The sequence below is a fragment of the Lathyrus oleraceus genome, chromosome 3 (assembly GCF_024323335.1).
Source record: "Lathyrus oleraceus cultivar Zhongwan6 chromosome 3, CAAS_Psat_ZW6_1.0, whole genome shotgun sequence".
In the NCBI taxonomy this organism is placed as follows: domain Eukaryota; kingdom Viridiplantae; phylum Streptophyta; class Magnoliopsida; order Fabales; family Fabaceae; genus Lathyrus; species Lathyrus oleraceus.
This window is the reverse complement of record NC_066581.1, coordinates 149516131-149542092: the sequence shown is the minus strand read 5'-3', so window position 1 is coordinate 149542092 and position 25962 is coordinate 149516131. Positions and strand designations below refer to the sequence as shown.

At 33.1% G+C, this 25962-nt stretch overlaps 2 protein-coding genes across 4 annotated transcripts; one reads left to right on the top strand and one right to left on the bottom strand.

Annotated features, from left to right (window-relative positions):
- The first annotated feature begins 4239 nt into the window (after positions 1-4239).
- LOC127125904 (organelle RRM domain-containing protein 2, mitochondrial) lies at positions 4240-6024 on the top strand. Its single transcript, XM_051054763.1, has 3 exons — positions 4240-4506; positions 5336-5404; positions 5514-6024. The coding sequence occupies exons 1-3, from the start codon at positions 4401-4403 to the stop codon at positions 5747-5749; spliced, it is 411 nt and encodes a 136-aa protein (XP_050910720.1). The 5' UTR covers positions 4240-4400; the 3' UTR covers positions 5750-6024.
- An 11996-nt stretch (positions 6025-18020) lies between these two features.
- Positions 18021-20009, bottom strand: LOC127125903 (uncharacterized). Of its 3 annotated transcripts, XM_051054762.1 has the most exons (4): positions 19359-20009; positions 18671-19009; positions 18335-18593; positions 18021-18249 (listed from the first exon to the last, which is right to left on the bottom strand). In XM_051054762.1, the coding sequence occupies exons 2-4, from the start codon at positions 18968-18970 to the stop codon at positions 18218-18220; spliced, it is 591 nt and encodes a 196-aa protein (XP_050910719.1). In that variant the 5' UTR covers positions 18971-19009; positions 19359-20009; the 3' UTR covers positions 18021-18217. The 3 variants fall into 3 exon arrangements, with proteins under 3 accessions (XP_050910719.1, XP_050910717.1, XP_050910718.1); XM_051054760.1 differs by having other exon boundaries at positions 18021-18593; XM_051054761.1 differs by having other exon boundaries at positions 18021-18593; positions 18671-19004.
- Positions 20010-25962: the final 5953 nt, after the last annotated feature.

The following is a 25962-nucleotide window of genomic DNA, read 5'->3' as shown; positions in this document are numbered from 1 at the left end:
AAAATGACAATTGTTCGTCTGACCGAGTAAGAGAACTCGTATTCAAACAATTGAGGAGTGAAGTTGAAAACTCAAAGTCAACTCCCTTTTCATTTCTTATTATGAAAATAATTTGATTTAATATGGGTTTAGAAGTTTGTAAAGAAATGACAATTATTTGACTGACCGAGTAAGAGAAATCGTATTCAAACAATTGAGGAGAGAAATTGAAGACTCAAAGTCATCACCCATTTCATTTCATATTATGAAAATAATCCGTTTTAATTGTGTTTATGTTTAAGCGGATAAAAATGACAATTATTTGACTAACCAAGTAAGAGAACTCGTATTCAAATAATCGAGGAAAGGAGTTGAAAACTCAAAACCATCCCCTTTTTCACATTTTTATTTATTGTAAATATTAATTTTAAGTTGTCTTATTATTTAATTGATAATCTAGCAACCTAATTAACTAATTAAAAAAAACAATTACTTGAATTCACTAATTAAAATTGATTATCAAGATTAATCAATAAAGAGAGGTTCCATCAATATAATCAAGTTAATTAAGTTTACTTGATAAAAAAAAGTAATTAATCTTACTAACCAAGACAAATAAATTTAATTTGAAAATAACTTCTTAAATTTTAAATTCCATTACAACTTAAAACTAAAAAAAACTGCATTTTTATAGGAATGTCATCAAGAACTAATGAATCCTACAATTGAGTTCATATTTAATCATACCACAAGACACTATTTACAAACACTCATAAATTTAATTTGGAAATAACTTCTTAAATTTTGAATTCCATTACAACTTAAAACTAAAAAAATTTGCATTTTTATAGGAATGTCATCAAGAACTAATGAATCATACAATTGAGTTCATATTTAATCATACCCCAAGACAGTATTTACAAACACTCATAAATTTAATTTGGAAATAACTTCTTAAATTTTGAATTCCATTACAACTTAAAACTAAAAAAAAAACTGCATTTTTATAGGAATGTCATCAAGAACTAATGAATCCTACAATTGAGTTCATATTTAATCATACCACAAGACAATATTTACAAACACTCAACTCAATTTTAGACAAAATGATAATAACCATTGGAATAGCTCAATTTGACCTTCATAGCTTAAGTGAAAAGCTAGTGTGTCCAAATACTACAACAAATCTGTCATTATACTACAACAACTTAGTAACCAATCTGTCCAAACGTTAAATCCAAACTTAATAACAAGGTTGTCCAAATACTGCATCCGAAATTAGCTTGAAATATAAACAAGGATGTATGCCAAACAAAATTTTCAAAAGTGAAAGGCCATGATACTTAGAACAATATTAACAAAATAAGCAGTTTGCAATCCAAAGGAAACCGGAAAAAAGATAGAAACGCAACCATGATATCAAAACAAACACAAACTATCTATAGACTCATGTCCATTCCAGGTTTCAATAATATAAAAAAAAACTCATCTGAACTTTTAAACATGTAAGCTAATCTTAAACAAATCCAAAATATGTAAAAAGAGAATTAAATCCATAAGTTAAACACACTTTATGTTCAAGATATTTTTATTATTAACAAGCTCAGCACATCCCTCGCACAAACGAAATCAAAATGAAGTAATTACCCATTATCGTAGTGTCGCGGTACTGCTTCGATGGCATCCGTACAAGCTTACTTCACGAACTACCGACTCCTCCTCATACTTGAATCCGATTTGTGTTTAACTCAACGTTCTGCATCTAATTCCAACTGTGAACCATCACAGAACTGGCGTCTTCACGATGTTACGGCTGATGCGGCATGAGTTTGAAGGTATGGTGCGAAAGAATCCGACCGTGGGTGTTGAAGGGTTTGTGTTCGCGACGGTAGCGGTGGTTGTGGTTAAATTGTGGTGGCTGAAACGGTGAAGATTTGGCGAAGGTTGTATGGTGGGGATGGAGATTTCGAACGGCGGACGGTTTGTGTTTGTTGTTGTGGCTGTTCACGGTGGATGGTTCAGCGGCGACACCACAAAGGTCATGTGTGGTTTAAAGGAGGATGATGGTTGTTTGGTGGCCACAGAGAGAAGAAGGAAAATGACCGATGAACATGGGAGTGGATCCTGAAAAACAAAGAAGATGCAGTTTTCTTTTTCCTTTTTTAATGAGCTGAGACAGAGCAGTATTTTTAGTGGGTAAGAGAGATTAGAGAAGTCTTTCTCTTTATTTATTTTTCTTTCCCTGCTTACTCATGTTACCGTTGGTGAGGATATAGGAGAGAGGAAAGGTGAGAGCACGTGAGTGGGTGAGGAGACGGATGCGTGTGAGGTAGGTGGCGTGTAGAGTGAGAGAGAAAAGACAGAGTGGGCAGTCTGAATACCAGCTGTAAAAAAAAGAATACAATGCTAATTTCAATTTTTTTTTTAAAACAGTTACTATTATTTAAAATTTCCTATTAAAAATTTCTAATAAGTATTTTTTGAATAAATTTTAATTACTTTAGTTGAATAATTAACCTAAAAAAATGATCGATTGTAAATAAAATTCGGATATAAATTTGCTCGGAAAATTAAATCGGACACACCAAAATGATCAGCATAAAATATACTTATTGAAAAAATACATCGTTTCTTTAAATTTTGAAATAAAATTGCACCGGTTAAAAGGCTCAGACGGGTCCAAACGCCGCCGAAACAGTCACTGAAAAATATGACGAGCACACCAAGTTAAACTACGTGAACCGTAGATTAATAATACTGGCGTCTGCAATTTTAATTTTGAAAATTTTTACCCGCTGATTTTGCATGTTCTTGAGAAATGATTCAACTGATTTGTCTGTATTTTCAATAAATTTATTCTGGCTGATATTTTAGTTATTATTTATGATGGAATGCATGTCATGCTGTGCATATGATGCAAATTAAAAATGAAATCGATTTTACAAAAATTTAAATATGCCCAGACAAAATTGGGGTATGACAGTTAGCAAGAGAGACCAAAAGTGTGGATGAAAATATTATGAGGACCATTCTTTGAAGGAAATTTTTAGAGGTCCTAAAAGTGAAATTGACCATATTTAGAGGGACCAAAAACTTATTTAACCCTTTAAAATAAAACAATTATATATTAAATGTCTTCTATGTCATATTAATTTCTCAACTAATTGAACCGCTAATTTTATCAAACACTTCGATTAACTTATCAACTATAATCTATAAGCTATCGGTCATCAACCATTAGTCATAAGCTATAAGTTATCAGTTAGCTTATCAACCAACCACTATTTTTTAACAAAAAAAAGCCTAGTCTCTGTTTTGCAAAGATATTTTTTGAACTTATAGCTTATAACTTACATGACAATAAAAGACATGTTTGATAATAGTCTTTTCATCCCGAACTTATAGTTTATTTACTAGTTTATAGCTTATTTTCTTGACGCTATTTTAAATAGTGTTCTAGCTTACAACTTATTATTTTTTCTTCCACTTTTGTCCTTAGTATTTTAACTAAAATTCATTACTACCTTTTATAATTTATTTTAATTTAAATAAAAAAAAATTATATATTAAATATCTTTTATGTCATTTTAATTTATCAATTAATTGAATAACTAATTTTATCAAACAGTTCAATTATTTTATCAGATATAAGTCATTAGGCATCAACTATAAACTATCAATCATCAGTCATCCGTTATAAGCTTCAAGCTATCAACTAGCTTATTTTTTACTAAATAAAGTCTAAAAAAATCTGATCTAACTTGGGTGGTATAGTCTAGATCGTAGGCTCATGTTAGTTGACTTGATATATTTCCATCATACCTCTAACTAATTATTTAATATCATTTAATTTTATTATAGTTAAATTTGGAAGGATTTCTGTATATTTACACTATCATTAACTAGGGTGGCAAACGGGCATGCCTGCCCCACAAAATCTCGTAAAAAAACGGGGTCGGATGGGACGAGTATAGTTGAAGATATGGACCTAAAATCCACGTCCCCTCCAAAAAAAAATGAGGACGGAGCAGAGAAAATCCACGGATCTTGCACCTTTTAAACTTAAAAATACAAAAAATTATGTAAAGCACCAACAAAAATCCACTAAAAAACAAAACAAATACATTAAAGGATAAACATCTGAACCCTTACTCCACTCTGTGCTAAATTGCGGGCAAAGGAGACCATCCCAATTGATCTTGTCCATTTTACAACCCCTAACCTATATGATTAACTATATCCAACTTAATTTCCTATTCATAATAATATGAGACAATTGTACTCAAATTTTAACTTTTAATTAAGAATAGTTTATGTGCAATATTATTAGGTCTTACAATCATTTTGAAGCTGGAAGGGTTTTAACATAGTCATAAACGTAAAACCTCAAAATCTCCCTCTGTCCGAATCCAACTTGTCCGATGGCATTTGTCTCTGGATTTCAGCGGTTACTTCGCCATTCCCACTCCCACTTCACTTCGATTCGTTTCAATTCAACTCTCACTTCCCCCAAACTTTTCGTCAGCGGTGAGTAACCAAAGACCAACCTTTCCATATATTTTATCATCTTTTCTTTGCATCATAACTTCAATCTAATGAAACTCCATCTGTTAATTGAAAAGAAGTTGTGGAAAACATGTTGATTTGGCTGCAAAATACTGTGAAACTGAAAATTGTTAAATGGGAGAGAAAAAAAACTGTACATGAAGCTCTTTAGGTCAAATATAATCTACATGTCTAGTTTGGTATACTTTAACTTGGTTTTACCTGAAACTTCTGTCTATAGCAATGCTAATTTAATCAAGTTCTTAGTCATAGCAGTTATCTAACAACGAGGTTTGTGCTCTGTAGCACCGACATCACTGAAAAAGGTATGTCTGGGTCACTGTCTTGTGATTACCTTCAATTTATTTATTTTTTCAAATTATTACTGAAAACATGTCAAAATTAGTGTCGTGTTTTCGGTGTCCGTATTTCATAGGTTTTGGGAATTTCTACTTTTATTTTTGCAGCTAAGAATTGTAATAGGTTACTCTTATATATCTAGCTATAATTTTGCTATGCATAGTTGGTCTCAAGTCCGGATAAAACTTCGTTGTAGTTGTTGTTACTTTTATATCTGGCTATGTTTTTTTGGTTGATTTGGCATATGCTTCAATAATGTTATATGCTAGTACTTATTTTGCACCATCTGGTCCATGGAATAGCTTGGTGTGTAATGCACACATATGATTAATTTTTCAAAATCCTAAGGTTCTAACATATGTATCTTCCATGTACAAAATACCTTAATTATGTATATAACATTTTAAAATTTGATTAACATGCATTTTCTTGTGTTTGTAATTTTTAACAGGTCTTTCGAGATTGACAACGGATGAAAAGCTTACTGAAGCATTTTCTCCTTTTGGGCAGCTCATGGAAGGTGATAATGAGCATTTTTTGTTTTATTATGTTTCGCAGTACTCGATTATAATATCCTTATTTTGCTTCATGTGTTTTGTGTTTGACCATCATTCATTTTGATTATACAGCTAAGGTGATAATTGACAGGGCCTCTGGAAGATCAAAGGGGTTCGCTTTTGTATCGTATGCAACCGTAGAAGAAGCTGAGAAGGCGAGAGAAGGAATGAATGCTAAATTTTTGGATGGATGGGTTATATTTGTTGATCCTGCCAAGCCAAGAGAACCTCGACCTCCTCCGCAAGCAGAATCTCAGGCGCCTCAAACAGGGTTCACAGTTAATAAGACTGTTGGATGGTGTGGTTGATGATTGAAGAAACTTGATTGATTACTCTTACGGTGTTGGAGGTAATATTTTAAGGACCATATGGTTCAAAATAGCCAACTTTACTCTGACTTTTTTGTACCAATCAGTGATAATTGATTATTCGAGTTAGGCATTAGTAATGCTGTTGAAAATTTTGATGTCAAACTAGAAACTAGTTCTTCCTGTATTCGTCTGATACGAACTTCCTCGATACTTTTCCCAATTATTTATAGTATTGACAAATATCTGCTATTGAATTTTCATTGCTAAGGTAATCTCTTGTGTATTCAAGTATTTGTTGCAACATTCCTTCATCTTTGACAAATGAAGTTTTTCATCTCTATTGAGAAGCTCCAATATTTGCAATATAATCAACTCAACACTATTAGTTCCATCTCTAAGCCACTTTTACTTTTCATGTGAGATCAATCATATCCGGAATGGATTGAATGATAGAGCATATAAATGTATAATTGATTAAGATTAAGATGCAGAGGTCTAACAATCAAGTCCAAGTCCAAGGCATGTTGATAATCACTAAAGTACAACATACCTGTTGATCAGATGCTCCAAGCTAAGCTGAGAAGTCAAACATTGCAGAAGTATTGCAGTTGCAGGATTGAAGTTATGACAAGCTAGTTTTTTTCTTCTTTTTCGGGATCTTGCAATTTCTAGATCAATTGGCAGCATCGTGAATTTGACCGTATTGATATCTATAATATTGTTTTTATGAGATTTGGAACATCTGTACAAGGATTGTCCAATTGCTAGTCATTTCGATTGATAACATATGCAGCAATGGTCAAATGAATATCATGCATGTCCGCATAATTTAGTTAATCGCATAATGGGCCAAAGACTAGGCAAGGGTGATACCAAAGATAAAAATTACACATAAAGTACCCTACATCTTTTCTCACATGAACATAAACACTCCATTAATTCATGTGAAATTCAGCATGTTCCATGTCAAACGCCAACAATTAGTTTGTGAATAATTAAAAACGACAATTAAGTACAAATAAGACCATAGATTAGAAAAACTAGTTCTTTTTTCAATCGGTTGAAACATGCATGTTGTGATTTTATCAAGTGTCCTGATACGAATCAAGCTTGACCAAGGTAATATTTAGAACATAATTCTCACATCGATAAATTGAACTTGTCAGTTGATACTATACTGCTTAAATATCGAGTGACATAATTCTCAAATCGTCGTAGCTTTGAAGTTGCATATTGATAAACTGAACTCGTCCTTCATCATCGTTAGACGAACGACGATACTCAACACTAACCACACTTCTTGTGTTGCGATGGTTGAGAAGATAATTCATTTGGTCTAATTGATCCTTAGATTAGACAATGTAACATCAACATTGGTCTTGAATAAATGGGGATAAATTCTCTTATTCTAGTAATCTGTAACTTAGTTAGAGTTCATTATGGTCAGATATGACTAAGAAGAATTAATTATTTCACTGATGTCAATTCTAAATGAATCAAACACACCATTTTATAAAAGTTTATATACATTCCAATCCACATGACGAATCTTGATCATCCAATAGAAATTAATGAACAAATACACCTCCAATATGGATTTAAATTATAGAATTTAAATTCAAATGTTACATCTTATAATGGTTTCATACTGTATACTTTGAAACTATCTTTTGTGGCATAAGAGTCCATGTTTTTTCTTTTTTATAATAACACCCTTAAATTACACTAATATAAATAAAGACATAAAATGACATAAAAAATAATTTAATAAAAAAAATCTAAAATAATATATAATATACATGTCAAGCATAATACGAGATAATGTAGTACACAAAATACAATCTAAATAATCCCCATACAACCTAAAAAGAATACATCCTACTTGGTTGCAAGACATTTTTGACTTCCTTCATAGTTTTCTAAACAATGATATTAGTGTCCTTCTATACAATCCCACCAGATAGTAATACAATGGCCAAATCACAGATACACACATGCAGGAATCATACCAGTTACATTGCCACATTTCTCTACGGTATAAGTAAATGTTCTTTCAATGTGTGAATTGTGTATGGATGTGATATATTAAAATACCAGCTCACGTGTCCATGTACAATTTTCCAACCATACATAACTTGGGCGCCTTCGTCCTTGGTAGACAAAATATGATCTATCTACTCATCATACCTCTAATCAATCTGAAATGAAGTGATCATTTGTGGAGTAAAGACGATAAAATGTTTGGGAATATCCCGTATATACCATAAATAACGCATGACTCAGTAAGACATGTAACAGACCTTAAATAATCCATATTTGATTCATCCACATAAAAATAGATGCATCCAACGAGCACGTGTCACGATGAGTGTCATAGTTCTTAAATAATAAATCATATACTAGTAGAAGATCCGACCACTCTCGATATGGTATTTTAGTAGGATGTTATTTTATTTGAGCAAAGACGTTGGCACATGGCTTAGTCTTAGTGTATTCCTGAATGTACTCCGGTCCATAAATACTTGAAAAAAAGTGATAAATCCATGTATGCATCAATGTATACTAATAAGTAATTAACATTAAATAAATATTGTTAACAACTAATTAAATAATTATATGAATATGTTATTTGAAACAATGTCATGTGTCCTCATAAATGCAACATTTTCCTTTGTAACATTCAACTTCTTATACAAATAAGTCAATCAAATAGTTTTCCAAACATGGTCATTGACCATAACAGGTCTCTAAAATACTCCAACTATACCAAGTAAGTGTAGGTGGAGATCTTGTTTGTGAAAATAGAATCTTTACCTTTCCATAGAACAAACAATTTTGACATGAGGTTGCCTTTGAGTTTTTCTCTCCAGGAATATGGAGAATCTTTATCTTGTTGAACTTTTTCATATCGGTTTTCACAATTGTCAAGTATTGTTACATGATTGTATCTTTTGTCCAATATTCTCCCTTAATTTGTGATGTGATCAATTGTGAGCCAGATCTGATTAATATTTCTAGGCCCTCATTTGGAAAACTATGTAGTCCAACTAAACAAAACCTCATATTTATCATAATTATTAGACGTATGAAATTAAAATATCATTGTGACCTCTAGGGTGAGCTTAATATATATCACCCATACAATGTAATTGGTATGATTCCTCGTTGGATGCATCTAATTTCATGTGGATGGATCAAATATGGATTGTGTAAGGTTTGTTACATGTCTTACTGAGTCATGTGTTATTTATGGTATGCATAGGAGATTTTCAAACATTTTATCGTCTTTACTCCACAAATGATCACTTCATCCCTGATTGATTAGAGGTATGATAAGTAGATGGATCATATTTTGTCTACTGAGGACCAAGGCGCCCAAATTATGTATGGTTGGAAAATTGTACATGGACACGTGAGCTGGTATTTTAATATATCACATCCCTACACAATTCACACATTGGAAGAACATTTGCTTATACCAGTAAAGAAAGGTGACAATGTAACTGGTATGGTTCTTGCATGAGTGTGCATCTGAGACTTGGCCACACTGTATTACTATCTGGTGGAATTATACAAAAGGACACTAATGTCAACACCGTTGTTTAGGAAATTGTGAAGGAAGTCAAAATATCTTGCGGATGAAGAGGTGAAGTTAAGGGGCGAAAAATCTCATGCAACCAAGCTTTTTAGGTTGTATGAGGATTGTTTAGGTGGCAATGTAATTTGTATGATTCAGATCCGAGAAGTCGATGCAAGTGTGCCACTTGTGTTTGAAATTTTTACCAACACAGCGAACAAAACCACTTTGACTAAGTAATGAACCTTTCCTTCAAGAGATCATATGTGACGCTCTTAGTCACCTTTGCTTTCTCTGGTGATTATTTTTGACGATGTTAGGCCACATAAGAGATGTTTTGTTGCAAAGCCAACGAATGGTAAGCGATCTCAAAATTGATGCCACTTTATTTTTTTGACGCACTGGGAAAAAAGTTTAAACTTGACATGTTGGCATTTGATAATTTGGTCTTGCACAACCTTGGGCAAGTAGGTCGATAACCTGATTAACTTCGTCAGGTCGCTTCTTACTTTGGTCTCAATGAATTCTCTATTGGGTTTTAGTCATTTGTGGTGTTCCTTTGATTGGTTGCTTAGGTAAAACGACATGGGCAACACAAGATGTATATTTTGAAGAGGCATCGTGTGGGACAAGATGTCCCAGCATAAGTGCATCATCTGGTCCCAGTCTGTAAGCCAAGTTTCGTGAGTAAATCTGAGCGGGATTTGTTTGATTTCCAGATGTTATTACAAAAAACTGGTTCAAGTTTGTTTAGTGTTCAGAGAAACTTGTTGGACAAGATGCCTGGAACATGTTGTATGATATCTGGGCGCGCGTGCTGCACATATTACATCATATTCTGCATTGATTCTGGTACGATAAGAAGATTAATTTTGTATGAAGTTTGTTAGTCCAAACAATTTTTGAAAAAGATTTTATTAGATCATAATCCATAAAGGTTGAAGAAGATTTAATTGGACATGGTTTAATTAAAAGATTTGGATTTGGTTAAAATAAGAAGATTTTATTTGATTGGATTTGCATTGAAGAAAATATTTATTTGAATATGCTTTGAAGAAAGATTTGCTCCAGATTTTTTTTATCCAAGTTTGTTCTGAAATTGACATACAAAGATATTGATGGAAGATTTAAATAAAGAAATATTTCATGAAGAGATTTAATGGAATTTGTTTTAATGACAAGATTTGGATTTGCACCAAATGAGAAAATCTCCAATCTCTTAAAAAATGATTTAAAGGGTGATTTTGTTAATGCAAGATATTGATTATGAATCATTCACTTCATAAGTTGGAATTGTGATTTATATCAAGTAAAGATTTCATTTGATTTATTCAAGATTCAGAATTTTGTTACCTGGACAGATGTCAGGCCAAATGTTCCAATATTTGTGAGACATCTATCTCGAACTGTTACTTTATATCAATCAAGGATCTCAAACTTCCTAATAAATATTTGATTGATTATGTGAGTTTTTGGAGGTTGTGGTCTAAATCAAATTCAACAAGAAAAATCAAGAGATTCTGATTTTTTTCAAGGAAATCAATCAAGATTGGAAATCATCATTATTGAAGATTGATCTCATGTGCGTTTTAGAAGTCCAATAAAGATTCAGATTTCTAGGATTTTGGAGTTTGACTTGTGTGGCTATATAAGGAGTTCATATACTTTGTGAAGACTTAGAGCTGAAGAAAAAATATTCACTCATTAGGAGAATTTTGTTTTAGTTGAGTCCTAGTTTTGTTTGTATTTTGCAAACTCTATTCATATGCTTCAAATCTAGTTTATCTGAATAGAGTATTGAGTTGTAAGGTTGTTATACCTAGCATCTTATTGTCATAATTATCCAAATACAAGGAAAGTGTTTTAGAGAACGTGAGAGGAGTCTCTTATTCATGGGGAGCCTGAACGAAGCTTCACGAGTAGTATTAGCAAAGCGACCTTGAACTGGGAGAGTTCATAGTAAGCCCATTTGTCCTTTTGACTATTGAGAGTGGAATAGTTTTATAAGGAGTCATGAATAGAAAGCCACGGGTAGTATTAGATTGAGGCATTGAACAAGGTTTGTTAATCTAAGACTATTGTACTAATACTATTGAGAGTAAATTTCCTTTCTTGGATTAGAAGCCCCCTAGACGTAGGTGACATTACACTGAATTGGGTTAGTAATCCTTTGTGTTCTTTATTGTTTTCTGTTTTAATTCCTTAGTACCTGTCAATCTTGTTTAAACTATTGTACCATTTTCCCATACACCATGTCTAACATTTACCCCTTAGAACATAATTTCAATTGGCATTAGAACGGGAACCCTATTATGTTTGGGTGAGCTTCAAGGTTCTTATTTTGTTTAAGATAGAGAATTTCAAAAAAGAGGAGCAGTTCATCAGCCAAAGATTCTTTATGGTACTAAGAATCCTCCAAAGAATAAAGTTGAAGACAATTATGAAGATTGTGAAGACCAAGCTGATTATGATACTGAAGAAAATCGTATGCTTGCTAAGATCTTTAGTAAAGTCGTAAGAAAACTAGATATGAGATCTCAGAATAATGTTTATACAAATGTTCCAAGACAATCAACAACATAATTTCAAGAGGTGTAACTTTCAGTGTAAAGGAATATGTGGTGTAAATCTCAACAGGATCCAATTCTTAAATGCAAAGATTTTTGACATATTCAAGTTGAATGCTCAAGTTTTCCAAGGAATCAAATAAAATTCTACAATGTCACTAATGATGAGGAAGGTGAATATAATCAAGCAAAAAATGTTGTGACTTTCACTACACACATCAGAGACATGGAATGTATCATATATATATTGATGAGCCATCAAATTCAAAGAATATGTGTGTTGCTCCTTTTCAGAAAACAGAATGCATAATGTCAGATAACATGTCTCAACATCGTGTCAAACATCATTACCAGTGCATTAATTTGTTATACTCCATTCAATTGTACTATTGTAAACCGTATGGTAGACAACCACATCATCAACATATGTATTCCCAGTGGAATGAGAAGTCTCATAGGCATCTTCAACAAGTTTGGTGTGATAAAACTAGTATTATTATTCATAGTGTTTGTACCTCCCACAAGAATGTTGAAGATCATGTTCCTCACATCATGAATGACATTTTAGATACAAAAACTAAGTTATGGCACAAAAAGCTTGGGAGTACACGATTTTTTTTTGCAGAGAAATATATCATATGTATGTCTGATCTCAAAATTGAATAAGGTAAAATTTATGACACGTGTCAAGTTGGGAAGCAAACAAGATGTCATATAAGATGTTTCAACATTTTATCCATGTTTTTGAATTACCACTTATGGACTTTATGAAACTCGTGCAAGGAGTTGTCATTAAAGGGAAGCCTGATGATCAGGTCAGAGGTCCTTCCAACATTGAACAATCAATAGTGGTTTAGAAGAAGAAGATAAAGAAGATTAATGATTATGACATAATTCTTCTTATTGGGGTTCTTCTTAGTGTGTCGAATTTCAATTATAAGATGTATGTTTGGAAACATGTCCCAAATGTTGTTACCTATAATATTACACATTTTGACAAGTTTGATATGGTTGCTGGTGAAAACGTCCTTGATAAAGATGTGTCGAACATCTTGTTTGACATGTTGGAGACATAGCCTCAAATTAATAAGGAAAATGATGATGTGATCCGTGAGAATAATCATGTGAGTAATGATGATCATGTCCATGAAGATGTTGAGGTTGATATTGTTGTAACTCATGTTGATGTTGTTAATAAAAATAAAAATAAAATAAAATCTGCATCAAAAGAAAAGAAGGTCAATGCACTAGAAGATGTAGAGGAAGATGTTAATGACAACTTGAATGACATAGAGATGCATCTGAACAAGAAAAGTAATGAGAGTATTACTAGAAATAAGGGATAACTTGTAACACAATACCATGCTAAAATCAAATGGTTGACTTTGATGAAGCTTCTACTCCTATTACTCAACTTGAAGTCATTCGAATGTTGTTAGGTGTATCTTGTAGCCTTATATTCACATATTATCATATGGATGTGAAAAGTGCCTTCCTCAATAGGTACTTAAATGAAGATCTCTACCAAGATATGCCAAAGAACCTGTATGACATGTTAGTGACCGAGTTTCTAACTCAGAGGAAGGATGAGCAAGTTGCCAAGCTTGATGAACAACACGTGGTACTCAATGTGTTACCTTTTCATATGATTGTACTAATTGATGTTCCAAAACCAAGATCCAGGGATACTGAGATTAAGAAGGAAAAAACTCCAAAAGAAAAGTATGTGGATAGTATGTTGAAGAAGATGTCAAGGACATTGTGTCCACCATAAGGAGAAAGGTTGTTAGGAAGAGAATTTTTGTAATTGTTCATGTTGTTCCCATGGATAATGTCTCATTCCATTCTAAAACAAGTGTTCAGGAATGGAAATATATGTTTCAAAGAAGGATTATGCTAAGATAAAATTAGGTAAATAAGCTCTCAAATGTTAAGAAATCACGGAGTTGCTAAAAGTTGTTGGGTTGATGAAAGTTGTTGATCCTTGTTATGAAAAGTTAGTCAAGGAATTTATTGTAAAAATTACTAGTGAGTGTATTGTTGAAGGAAATAAGGAGTATATAAAGGTGTGTGATAGAGGAAAGTGTGTGAAGTTTTCTCCTCAAACTTCACCATTATTAGTTATGGTGATGAGATTGGTGCTGCCACAAAGTGTTTTGACTTTGAGTTACATACTAAATATTGGGAAAGATGTGGCTGATAATGTGATACACATATGTGCACCTGTTGATAAAACTGATATGGTCTTTGATGGAGAAATGTTGGAGCTTTTTCACCTTAAATTGTTGTTGTTGCTACTAAAATGTTTTGTGATGTATGTGTTAGTGTGTTCTTGTGTCCATTATGAGCTGGATTTTTCTATTACCGTTGCCCATTTTGAGAAAATTAAGGGGCGATGATGATATGATGATATGCAAGAAAAGTTGTGTGTTGTTACTCTGCACTATGATAATGGTTTGTGTTCTTTTAGATCTGGTATTCATTTCTGATCTTAGCATGTGCTTGATGCTCTGGTTTACTATCCATGTATTTTCCAAATTATGCAAAAAGGGGGGAGTAATGATTAATGCAAACACCTATGATCTCTTAGGAAATGTTTCATTGTTATGTATGTTCTCGTGTGTGAATTTATTTGAAGATTTACTCTTGCACATCTTGTATATATTATAAGTTGTTTTAGACAAAATCTGCAAAAGGGGGAAATTTTTGTTACTTTGATTGGATGCTTTAGGTAAAATTACATGGACAACACAAGATGTATATTATGAATAGGCATCATGTGGACAAGATGTTTCAGTATGAGTGCAACGTCTGGCCTCAGTCTGTATCCAGGTTTCATGAGTAAATTTGAGTGTGATTTGTTTGATTCTAGATGTTATTACAAAGAGTTGGTTCAGGTTTAATTAGTGTTCAAAGATGTCTGGAACATGTTGTGTGACATCTGGGTGCGCGTGTTGCATAAACTGCATCATATTCTGCATTGATTCTGGTACGATCAGAATATTACTTTTGGAAGAAGTTTGGTAATCCAAATGAATTTAGAAAAATAGTTTATTATATCATAATCCATAAAGGTTAAAGAAAATTTAATTGGATATCGTTTAATTAAAATATTTGGATTTGGTTTAAATAAGAAGATTTTATTTGATTGTATTTGGATTGAAGAAAATATTTATTTGGATATTCTTTAAATGAAGATTTGGTCCAAATTTGTTTTATCTAAATTTTTTCTAATATTGACATACAATGATATTGGTTGAAGATTAAAATAAAAAAATATTCCATAAAAAGATTTAATGAGATTTGTTTTAATTACGAGATTTGGATTTGCAACTAATGAGAAAATCTCCTATATCTATTAAAGATGATTTAAAATATGATTTTGTTAAGGCAAGAGATTGATTCTGATTCCTTTACTTGAGAAGTTTGAACTGTGATTTATATCAAGTAAAAATTTTATTTGATTTGTTAAGATTCAGAATTCTGTTACATGGACAGATGTCAGGCCAAATGTTCCACGATCTATGAGACATTTGTCTCAGACGGTTACTTTGTATCAATCAAGGATCTCAATCTTCCTAATAAATATTTGATTAATCATGTGAATTTTTGTAGGATATGGTCTCAATCTATGACAACAAGAATAAACAAGAGATTCATATTTTTTCAAGGGTCACAATCAAGATTAGAAATCATCATTATTGAAGATTGATCTCATGTGTTTTCTTGAAGTCCAATAAAGATTCAGATTTATGGACTTTTAGAGTTGAACTTGTGCGACTATATAAGGAGTTCATCTCTTTTGTGAAGACTCAGAGCTGGAGAGAAAATATCTACTCATTAGGAGAATTTTGTTTTAGTTGTGTCTTGATTTTGTTTGTATTTTGTACACTTTATTCATGTGCTTCAAATCTAAATTATTTGAATAGAGTATTGAGTTGTAAGGTTGTCATATCATTTATCTTATTATTGGAATTGTCCAAACACAATGAGTTCGAGAAAAAGTGAGAGGAGTCTCTTGTTCATAGGGAGCCTGAACGAAGCTTCACATATAGTATTAGGAAAGTGGCCTTGAACCGTGAGAGTTCAGAGTAAACTCATTTATCCTTTTGACTATTGAGAGTGGAATAGTTCTATAGGGAGTCCTAAATAGAAAGTCATGAGAGGTATTAGGTTGAGGCATTGGACAAGGTTTGTTCATATAAGAATATTGTACTAATAATATTGATAGTGAATTTCCTTTCTTGGTGTGGAAGCCCCATAGACGTATTTGATGTTGCATTGAATTAGGTTAATAATCTTTTGTGTTCTTTATTGCTTTCTGTTTTAATTCCTCAGTATCTGTCAATCTGGTTTAAGTTGTTGTACACGTTATCCCTGACATCAAGTCCCACATCTGTCCCCTAGAACAAAATTTCAATTTGATTTTTTTCTTGCACCTAAAGGCATTATTTCTTTGTTGTCTTCTTGGTCTTTGAGAGGCTGCATTTCTAGATAGGCATCTAGTTCAAATGGTTCTAGTCAACAAATTCGGCGATCTCTTGAGTTGATTAATACTTTGACTACAAGGCTAAAAGGCAAGTGTGAAATGCTTCTAAGTATGTATCTTGTACATTTAACTTATCAACAACAGTGTGAATTTTAAATTTAGGTGAATTATTGATGACACAACACACATCTCTACTATCGTTGGTCCACCCTCAATGCATTTGTTTACGAGTTTGCATTTAATGAAAAACAACTTTACCCTTATGATCTTCTTTGTTCATTTATTTCAAAAGTAGTTGGTAATTTCATATACCACCAAGGATTGGCATCGAAACCACCAAACCCCTAGAGGTTGCCACAACGACAGGGTTGCAAAATCCACTTAAGTCCTAATGGATTGTACATTTCCCCCTAAATGATATCACACGAACTTACATTGATTCATGAACACACGAGAAAAGTTGAAACTAGTCATTTGCGCCCTTATCACTCGTGTTGCGTGGTGGTTAGGCACGTTGTTAATCAACTCTTCATTGTAAAAAACAAGGGAGGTCTTTTTTTCCATAAATTCATTTTGATCCTTCGTTCGTGACAATTCTTCTTTTTTCTTCCCCTTAATAGAGTAACGTACTACTTTTGGTCAGAGAATACCCCCATAAAATAACCGGTGATTAACCTCAATTTCATGATATTCGTTTCACCAGAACGTTTATGGGCAGATCCTTCCAAGACGTACAAATTTGTCATGCGACGCATGCTAAAGTGTGGATATCCTCCCAAGTTGTCATGCGACGCAGAAATCGAAGATCCCAACAAAAAAATGGGTGTTTTAGAACGGTGGTTCCCCAACCAGTGCGAGGCCAAAATTCGCCATCAAAGTGAGGAGAGTGGAGAACAATTCCTATATAAAGTGTCAAATGATCTAGTATAGAACTTTTGGATCCCTCTGATGAAAATGAATTGTGATCTAATAACAAATTTCATTAAAGGTCGTGATGCTCTTCAAGCTCTGATTTGACTACAAAAGAGTATCTACAAACACTCTGACACGCCGAGTAGTAACTATCATAAATGAGAGATTTTAAGCATTATACCAAGATTTTGAGGTCTAAGTCTCTTAAACATTCTCTTGAAGAGACATGCTCCCACAAGCTCGTCGATGCAACATGAAACATAAATGAGAATGAAACAACAAAGATGTATTTTGATAAATGTCGATGCAACATGAAACATAAATGAGAATGAAACAACAAAGATGTATTTTGATAAAAGTCGATGCAACATGAAACATAAATGAGAATGAAACATGTATTTTGATAAATAAAAAAAACATTAAGCCAAAAAAAAAAACAATATCAGAATCTAAAATTCAAATACTTCAACAAAAAACATAGCCATTTCTCCAAATTCCAACTCAGAATCTAAATTTCAAATACTTCAACAAAAAACACTCACAGTACTAGAAGAATTTTAACATTTTGACTTTGGTTCATCAACCATACATCCAAACTTTACTTTGTGTTGCAATTCAACTATCTCATTTGACCAAATTAACCAAAACAAATGCATAGCCCCGTCCGACTATCTCATTTTCACGATACAGTTACATGTTACAAACAAAAACATGAAGCCGATATGTAGAAGAGAGTTTCAAATTGCCTTTGAAGGTAAAAAACCTCACACCATACAATCCAAGTCTTTTCATTATATATACAAGCTAACAGCATGACATAATTTTATTTATGCACATTGAAGGAAATAGAATAAAGCATTCTACATAGTTTACTCATTGTGCTTCCGCGACAGAGTAATGCATTTCTGTAACTGATTTTTTCAAGAAACTAGCTCCGCAGTTTGAATCTTGGCTACAAACATCAACAGAGGCAAAATCAGAAGAACCTTCAATAACTTGAGAATCCGACAACTCATAGCACAGTTCAGAATGTTCACCAAGGTTGCGAGACTGTTTCTTATCTTTATCTTTGCCATTGCTCCCTCGAGTTGAATTTCCCTTGTTACCTTTCTTCAAACTTTTCTTTTCATTCTTCTTCTTCTTGGATTTCGGCTGTTTCTTGTTTTTGACAGTATGCGACACTAATGTAGGTATTGGATCATACACATCAGCAGCCCATTTCACTGTCAATTTCACACGCCCTTCCCCGTTTTTATCACGACTACCTTTCATGGCAGATTTAAGTTCCGAAGGGGCCTGTGATGTATATCAAATAACATTAACCTATAGACATAAGCATTATTAACACTAACAATATAACACAAGAAACTTACCGGCAGAGATATTGAACGAGAGTAAGCTTGATGGACAGAATGCTCAGAAGGTGATTCTGTAACAGATGCTGCCTCACGAGGATTCGGAAAGGTAGCCGATTTTTTCAAAGACACCATGTTGAGTTTTGCATCTTTCGGTTTAATAACCTTGTTTTCCTCAACTACATTGCATATCTCATGCCCCTTAGACGCATCCTCCAATTTTTCAGAATCTTGTATATGTAACGACTCACTAAAAGTGAGTTCAAGACTACTTATGCAACTCCCATGCTTGTCATTAACAGAAGAACACACTTCCATTGAATCTATCAACCTATTAGGTACTATAACTAAACTACTCTGCATTAAAAACAATGAAAAGTTTATCCAATAGAAATACAAATCTGTAACATCAGAACATCAATATATAAAACAGAAACTCAAGCAAATTTTACATGATATGAAACTGCAGTTCACAATATGTAAATGATTATATGTAAAAACACATTGTCTTTTCTTCCTAACTGGCATGTCAATAAACCATGACATGCAAATGTGTAACTAGCACCATTCCAACATCCATGAACAATTTTCATAATCAACATAGTTGGTAACTAAATGATCACACAATCACTATGAGTCAGATCTGGTCAAAACTAACATGATTTTCAATACAACAAACATCAGAACATGATTGCACAAAAAATACCTTAGCAAAGTTTGAAGCTCTAGCACTCTCCAAACAGTAACAAAACAAGAAAATAACTAGATCCCAGCCAATTCTTCAAACGATCAACTAGTAGCTCGACGAAACAACAGCAGCAACAACAACTAGGATAATAATATAAAACCAAAAAAGAGTAAAGGGACGATATAAGAAACGAAAGTTCTTATGTTAACTAAGATTACCACGCCTATCACTTTTTTCAAGAGGTTTCAAACGATGAGATAAAGATCCATAATAAAAATTGGTGATGAAAGGAACCAAATGACGAAGAAGTTCAATAGGCACCGAAGGCATTATTATATGCTCTTCGAAGCCCTCCTAACAGTTTCACACCCAACAAAACGAAACAACGTTAAATCCAAAGGAAACAAACTCTGATGTGAATTAAGGGATTTGAGAACTAGAAACCTAACCCAAACAAAAAAACCTATGACATCAAAATGGTTACAACATGAACTCAGCTTAGTCCATAGAATAATCAAGTTGATAAAATCAAGAAAAACGGTAGATCGGGAAAAACGTGATGGACACTGGATTAGGTTGTTGGAATCGGATAGGGTGGAAAAATGGGTTTTGTTAATTTTATAGGAAGGGGTTCGAGAAGGTCAAGAGTCAAGTTGTTTGAAATTTTTGTGTCTCGGAATCTCGGACGTACACGTTTCAATTATCAACTCAATCTTAGATATTTTTTTTGGTCATGTTGTCCAATTGCAGCCCATCTAGTCTAGGCCCAATATTTACTCCATATCTAGGGGATGTGTATTCTTAATGTACTAACTTACAAATAACAAAAATTTCTTAATGCATTAAAAATACCTTTAAATTTTGGAGATAATTTTTGGATGCATTTAATACACATAATTCATTTGTTTTTGGACCCCACCTCAATCATAATTTAATTCAAAAATGTAGTTTTCATGTCTTAGGAAATACATTTGGTAGTTGAAGTGGTTCAAACTCCTCTGAGAGAGATCAAGAAGATCTTTTCAATTCACAAAATCGCCACCTCTTATAATTCAGTGTTACTGAAACACTGATATACTTTTATCATGCAGCGTCGTTACAATTTAATTTTTTTTGTCTGTGTTTGAAGCATGGCTTAGTTGTTAAGTATCCAATTTTGACACTAGGAATGATGGTTTAAAAAATTATATTTCTATCTGGGAGAATTTTGTGATCAAATGGTTGTATGATATGGTATCTTTGAATTTTGTCATGACTAATTTTTTTTGTGATTGCTTGTTTCAAGTTTAAGGTAGAATCTTACAATCTAGTCTGTGGGATGCTTGAAATAGTCTATTTAATTCTAAACACTAATTTCTAATTAGTATAATGCAAATCCAACTATATCTTTCAAAACAGGATTTCGAAAATAAATTTTCTCAGACATTTCAAAAATGTATTTTTTGAACTAAATTTATTCATAGAATTAGAGTGTGGTTCAAAAACGAATAAATTATGTGTAATGGATGCACCTAAAGATGTATCTCCAGAATCTAAGGGATATTTTCAGTTTTCCATAGGGTGTTTTTCCATCCCATATAATGAGATAGAAATTCTCAAAATAAGGGTGGCTCTTCCAGCCTCAACCTCAGTGGTGAAGAGTCACCGTTTACTAATTCAAAAATGTCTTTAACGCATTCTGAAAGTTAATAAATGGGCATCCTTTAAGACAAAAAAATATATATTTTATAAGTGAGTCACCACCATTTTGTCAAAAACTACTTTAGAAGTTAACTTTTAGACTAACTCCTAGGCACATTTTGAACTATTTTCATAACTCAGTGAATAATCTAGAAGTTAAGTTCCGTACTAACCCTCATGACAATAAGTTTCCCTCTAGTGCAGTGAATTTGTTATAAATCTGATAGTAAGTTTCCCTCATATACAAGTTGCACTTATGGGGTTTCTAAGGCAGCAACATGGGACACATGTCTCCAGGAAGATGATGTCAGAGACACGTGAACTCAAGAAGATGTTGCTTCTGCATCAAATAAAATGACATTAAGGGTTAGACGCTGATTAGTCACCATTTATGTTAGTTTTGTTGTTGTTTGAATGTGAAAAGCAAGTGAATTGTTATGAGTTTGAGTAGTAGTTTAAGCTTATTTTAGTATATTTTTATCATGTCTTGATCTGCTGAAATTTTATTCATTATAGGTTATTTTACGCGCTTGAGGTAGTGTTTCATGTGTTTACAGGTCTGAAGCACCAAGAGGAAGTTGATCAGAGAAGAATCCAGATAAAAATGTACGAGTAGAAGAAAAAGAGAGGATTTTGTACATCTCATGCCCATACGCGTATGAGGGGTCTCATACGCGTATGGCCACTCAACCTCATCTGCCAGTATATGCGTAGCACCAGAGAAAGGGCAAAAATGATGTTTTTGCTCATACGCGTATGGGATGGTCCTTACGTGTATGAGGCCAACTAGCCAAGGCCCTCATGTGTAGACTAGAGCCTTACGCATATGGCTCTAGTTGGACCATACGCCATACCCTAGGCCATACGCGTATGAGTTAGTGCAAAAATGTGCCATACACATATAGGAGGAGGCAATACATGTATGGCACGACCCAGGTCTGAAAAGCCCAAATTTCACCTATATATTTAACACTAAAACACGAATTTCCAAGGGTTGAACGGTTTTTGAGTACAGAGAATACGTTTTGAAGGTTCAAGAGTTGAAGAATTCATGGTGGATCAAGGATTTCATGAACTTTAAGTGATTGAATACCTCTTTTATTCCATTAATTTGTAATGTCTACACTTTCTACTTTGTTTTTCTTTACTATTGTGAGTAGTTAAACCCCCCCAATGCTAGGGGATGTCCCTAATTCATATTTATGCATTAATTTTAGTTTGAACCTTGTAATGACATTGATTTGATGATATTTGACTTATTTGCAATTTGTTCTTAATGCTTTCTCTCTCTGAAAATTGAGTTTGATTTACGGTTAATATTTAGGTTGGACTTCCATTATTAACACTTAATTGTGAGTAATTCATAGTATATATCACTTAGGACTAGGGATATCCTGTGGAAATCGGAATACTCTTGATTAATATAATGCTTAATTTTGTCTGCAATTCTCTTTGGACATGAGAGTTAATTTGAATGATTAAAGATTTTCTCACTAAAGACTTAGGAGTAAACAACCTTAAGTGTCGGTAGTCAGGTTTGTTGAATTAAGTTATTGCAATGTCATGTTACTTTTGTTGATGAATCTAATCATACACCCCCCTAGCATGTTCGTTCATAACTTCTTTTAAACTTTTCCTCTGCTTTTTTTACTGTCAATTGCACTTTGTTTTCTATTTTTCAAACAAACAATCTAAAATCCCAAGGCTTTTGTTTAACTAATTGAAAACCAGAACTTTGTATCGTCAAGGAGTCCTTGAGATCGATACTTGAGGAATTTCCCTTATTACTATATTGACATATTAATACACTTGTTAATTTACCAATCAAGTTTTTGGCGTCGTTGTCGGGGACTAGTAAAGTTTATAGAGTTCATAGTTTTATTTTGAGTTAAAGTTTTGTTGCTTTGCAACTAAAAATTTTATTTCAATTTTATTTTAATTCTATTACTACTAATATATGTCTAATATTTGTATGCGAGAAAAGTCCTCAACTGATTTTATAAGGGATTCGAGAAGGTCAAGTGTCAAGTTGTTTGAAATTTTTGTGTCTCTGAATCTCGGACGTACACGTTTCAATTATCAACTCAATCTTAGACATTTTTTGGCCATGTTGTCCAATTGCAGCCCATCGGTATTTATGTAGTCTAGGCCCAATATTTTCTCCATATGGGCCATGTGTTTTGTCAAGTGGAAATAAGGGTATTACTTCTCCCACATGGTGGAGAAATACCCAATAAAAAATTGAAAATGCCCGTATTAATTCATAAATATATTTTTGAACCCTTTCATTTCACACTAAAATGCGTCTTTATCGAGACACATCTATATTTTTTAAAAAAACAAGTTCGAATGTGCATCTTCGAACACACTCCTTCAATGATTTTATTCATTTAACAACTCAGTGACAAATTCGAATGTACAGTTCCAGATTTTTCAAGCAGGAATTTGAAAAAAAAAAGTCACCTTTGCATGTTAATGACAATTCCATAAGGGAATTTCCGGAAATGTCAAGCAAGAAAATTAATAAAATGTCACCTTTCATGTTTGCTTCACTCGTGGTCAAAAATATTATTCTTCTCCAAACGTTACCAAAACCTCCTACCACACTCAATCGAACTTTTTACTTCAAAACAATATTTTTTTTTATTTTTTCACATCAAAAGAAGAAAAAGAAGATGAAATTTAAGGTAATATAAATGTATTTCCTTCCTCATTACCTACATTAATATGGTTTTCTGGTTGAAAAATGAATGTTGTATCTAGAAATACATTTTTGGTTTTCTGTTTGTAAATACACACGCTCACGCTATTGAACATAGACATGCTCTCTGATATTGTAAATATTTTATGTGTATAGTCTATGTAAACACACCAAAGTTGTTGCTAGTTATTGTGTGAGATATTATTTGTATCAAACTTGTGTTAATATTCTTTCTTAGAAGCATTCTTTGTAAACACAAACTTGTAAAATCTCAAAGTTGTTTGAGTGGTTTCCATGAGTGACTAGGTTTTAGTCAGATAGACTCAAGAAGACAAAGACGGTTTTTATCTGCAGTGTCTATAATTAGGTTTTGATTATAGTGGATTAAGTCCTTATTGAGAAGGCTAAATAACCTTGGTAGGGTGGACTGGAAGTATCTTTGTTAAAAGCGAACCAGTATAAAAATAACTTTGTTATTTTTCTTATTCATGTTATTCCTTTATTAAGTTGGTTTTGAAAAAACTTTTGTTTTTAGAAATCCAATTCAAACCCCACTTTCTTGTGTTTCTTTCCACCTTCAATATCATCAACACCTAACTTAGAATTAATCAATTAAAGGCACATGAATTTGGTAAACAAATCCATCATAACAACAATATCAAATTTCAACAATCTACACAATTGATTGGAGAGTTTTGCACAACCATCTCTGATCTTAAAAACTCCATCAATGGAGGAATGGAAAGGGAAGAAGAAGGTATTAAATACCTCTATCTATCCTCTATGCAAAATATACACCCATATAAGAATCAATCCCCCCTCACCTCAATTTCCAGCAAGTGCAAGCTCTAGCCATGGCTTCCTCTTCCTCACAAACACTTTTTTTTGTCTTTGTCTGACAAAAGATTTCTCTCCTAATTTTCAATTGTACGTCCTGATAAAAATAGCTCTACTCTCCCTCTATTAAAATTAACCCATTATTAATCTTTTAATTATTTCACCTTGGCCTCAACTTATTCTTAATTTCACCCCATTCCCTTATTTTTCTCATTATTCTTATTTTCCATCAAAATCTCATAAACCCGTTATTTTCTATTATTTTTAATTAATTAAATAAACTAAATTTCTATTTAATTTTCACACACTTGAATTATACCCCTAACATTCCTCAAACACACAAATAATTGAATAAAATCAATTTCAATCCAATGCAAAATAAAAATACAAGAAACAGGGTGTTACAACTCTCTACCACTTACTGAATTTCCGCCCTCAGGGGTGATGCCTCAATAGTCAAGTTATCTCTAACTTGTACATCATCCACTTGAATCACATAAGATGGATCGGGAATGTACCTCTGAATCTGAGACGTGTGAAAGACATCATAAAAATTCAAAAGAAACTGTGGTAAGGTAACTAGATACGCAAATTCTCCGACTCTTTAGAGAATTTGATAAGGACCAATGAAACGCGACATGAGCTTCTTAGACTTCAACGCACGACCAACACCAGTTACCTAAGTAACTCTTAGAAACACATGATCACCCTCTCGGAACTCAAGTGATTTCCTCATCTTATCATGGTAACTCTTATGCCTACTTTGCAATGCTTTCATCCTCTCCTGGATCATTTTGACCTTCTCAATAGTATGTTGAACAACCTCAAGCACAAGCACAATACTCACTCCATATTCATACCAAAACAAAGGTGGCATACACCTTCTACCATACAACGCTTCAAACGGAGACATTCCAATGCAATAGTGGAAACTGTTGTTGTAGGTAAAATAGATCAAAGGCAAGTAGGTATCCAAACTACCTCTTTGCTCCAACATGCAAGATCTCAGTAAATATTCTAAGGAATGGATTGTCCTCTTTGTCTGACCGGCCGTCTGTGGATGATAAGCACAACTTAACCACAACTTAGTTCTCAAGGCTTCCTGCAAACTCTTTGATTTGTTGTCATGCACGGGTCAAAAATGAGTAATTAAAAATTATAGTTTATGGAAGTGACACTCGAGAGTCATATCACAAGGACCTTCGTCTTGATTTTTACCAATTGGAAAGAATAATGGGGGGTTTTTAAGTTTCGATTAAGATGAAAGTAAACGATTAGCAGAATTTTATGAACTAGTTGATCTATTGTTTTGGTTTCCGGCTTATCACGAATTTCTACCTCACCAATTCCCTAGGCGACTTTGATCTCTATTCGATCACTATATTGATTAACAAGCATAAAGGA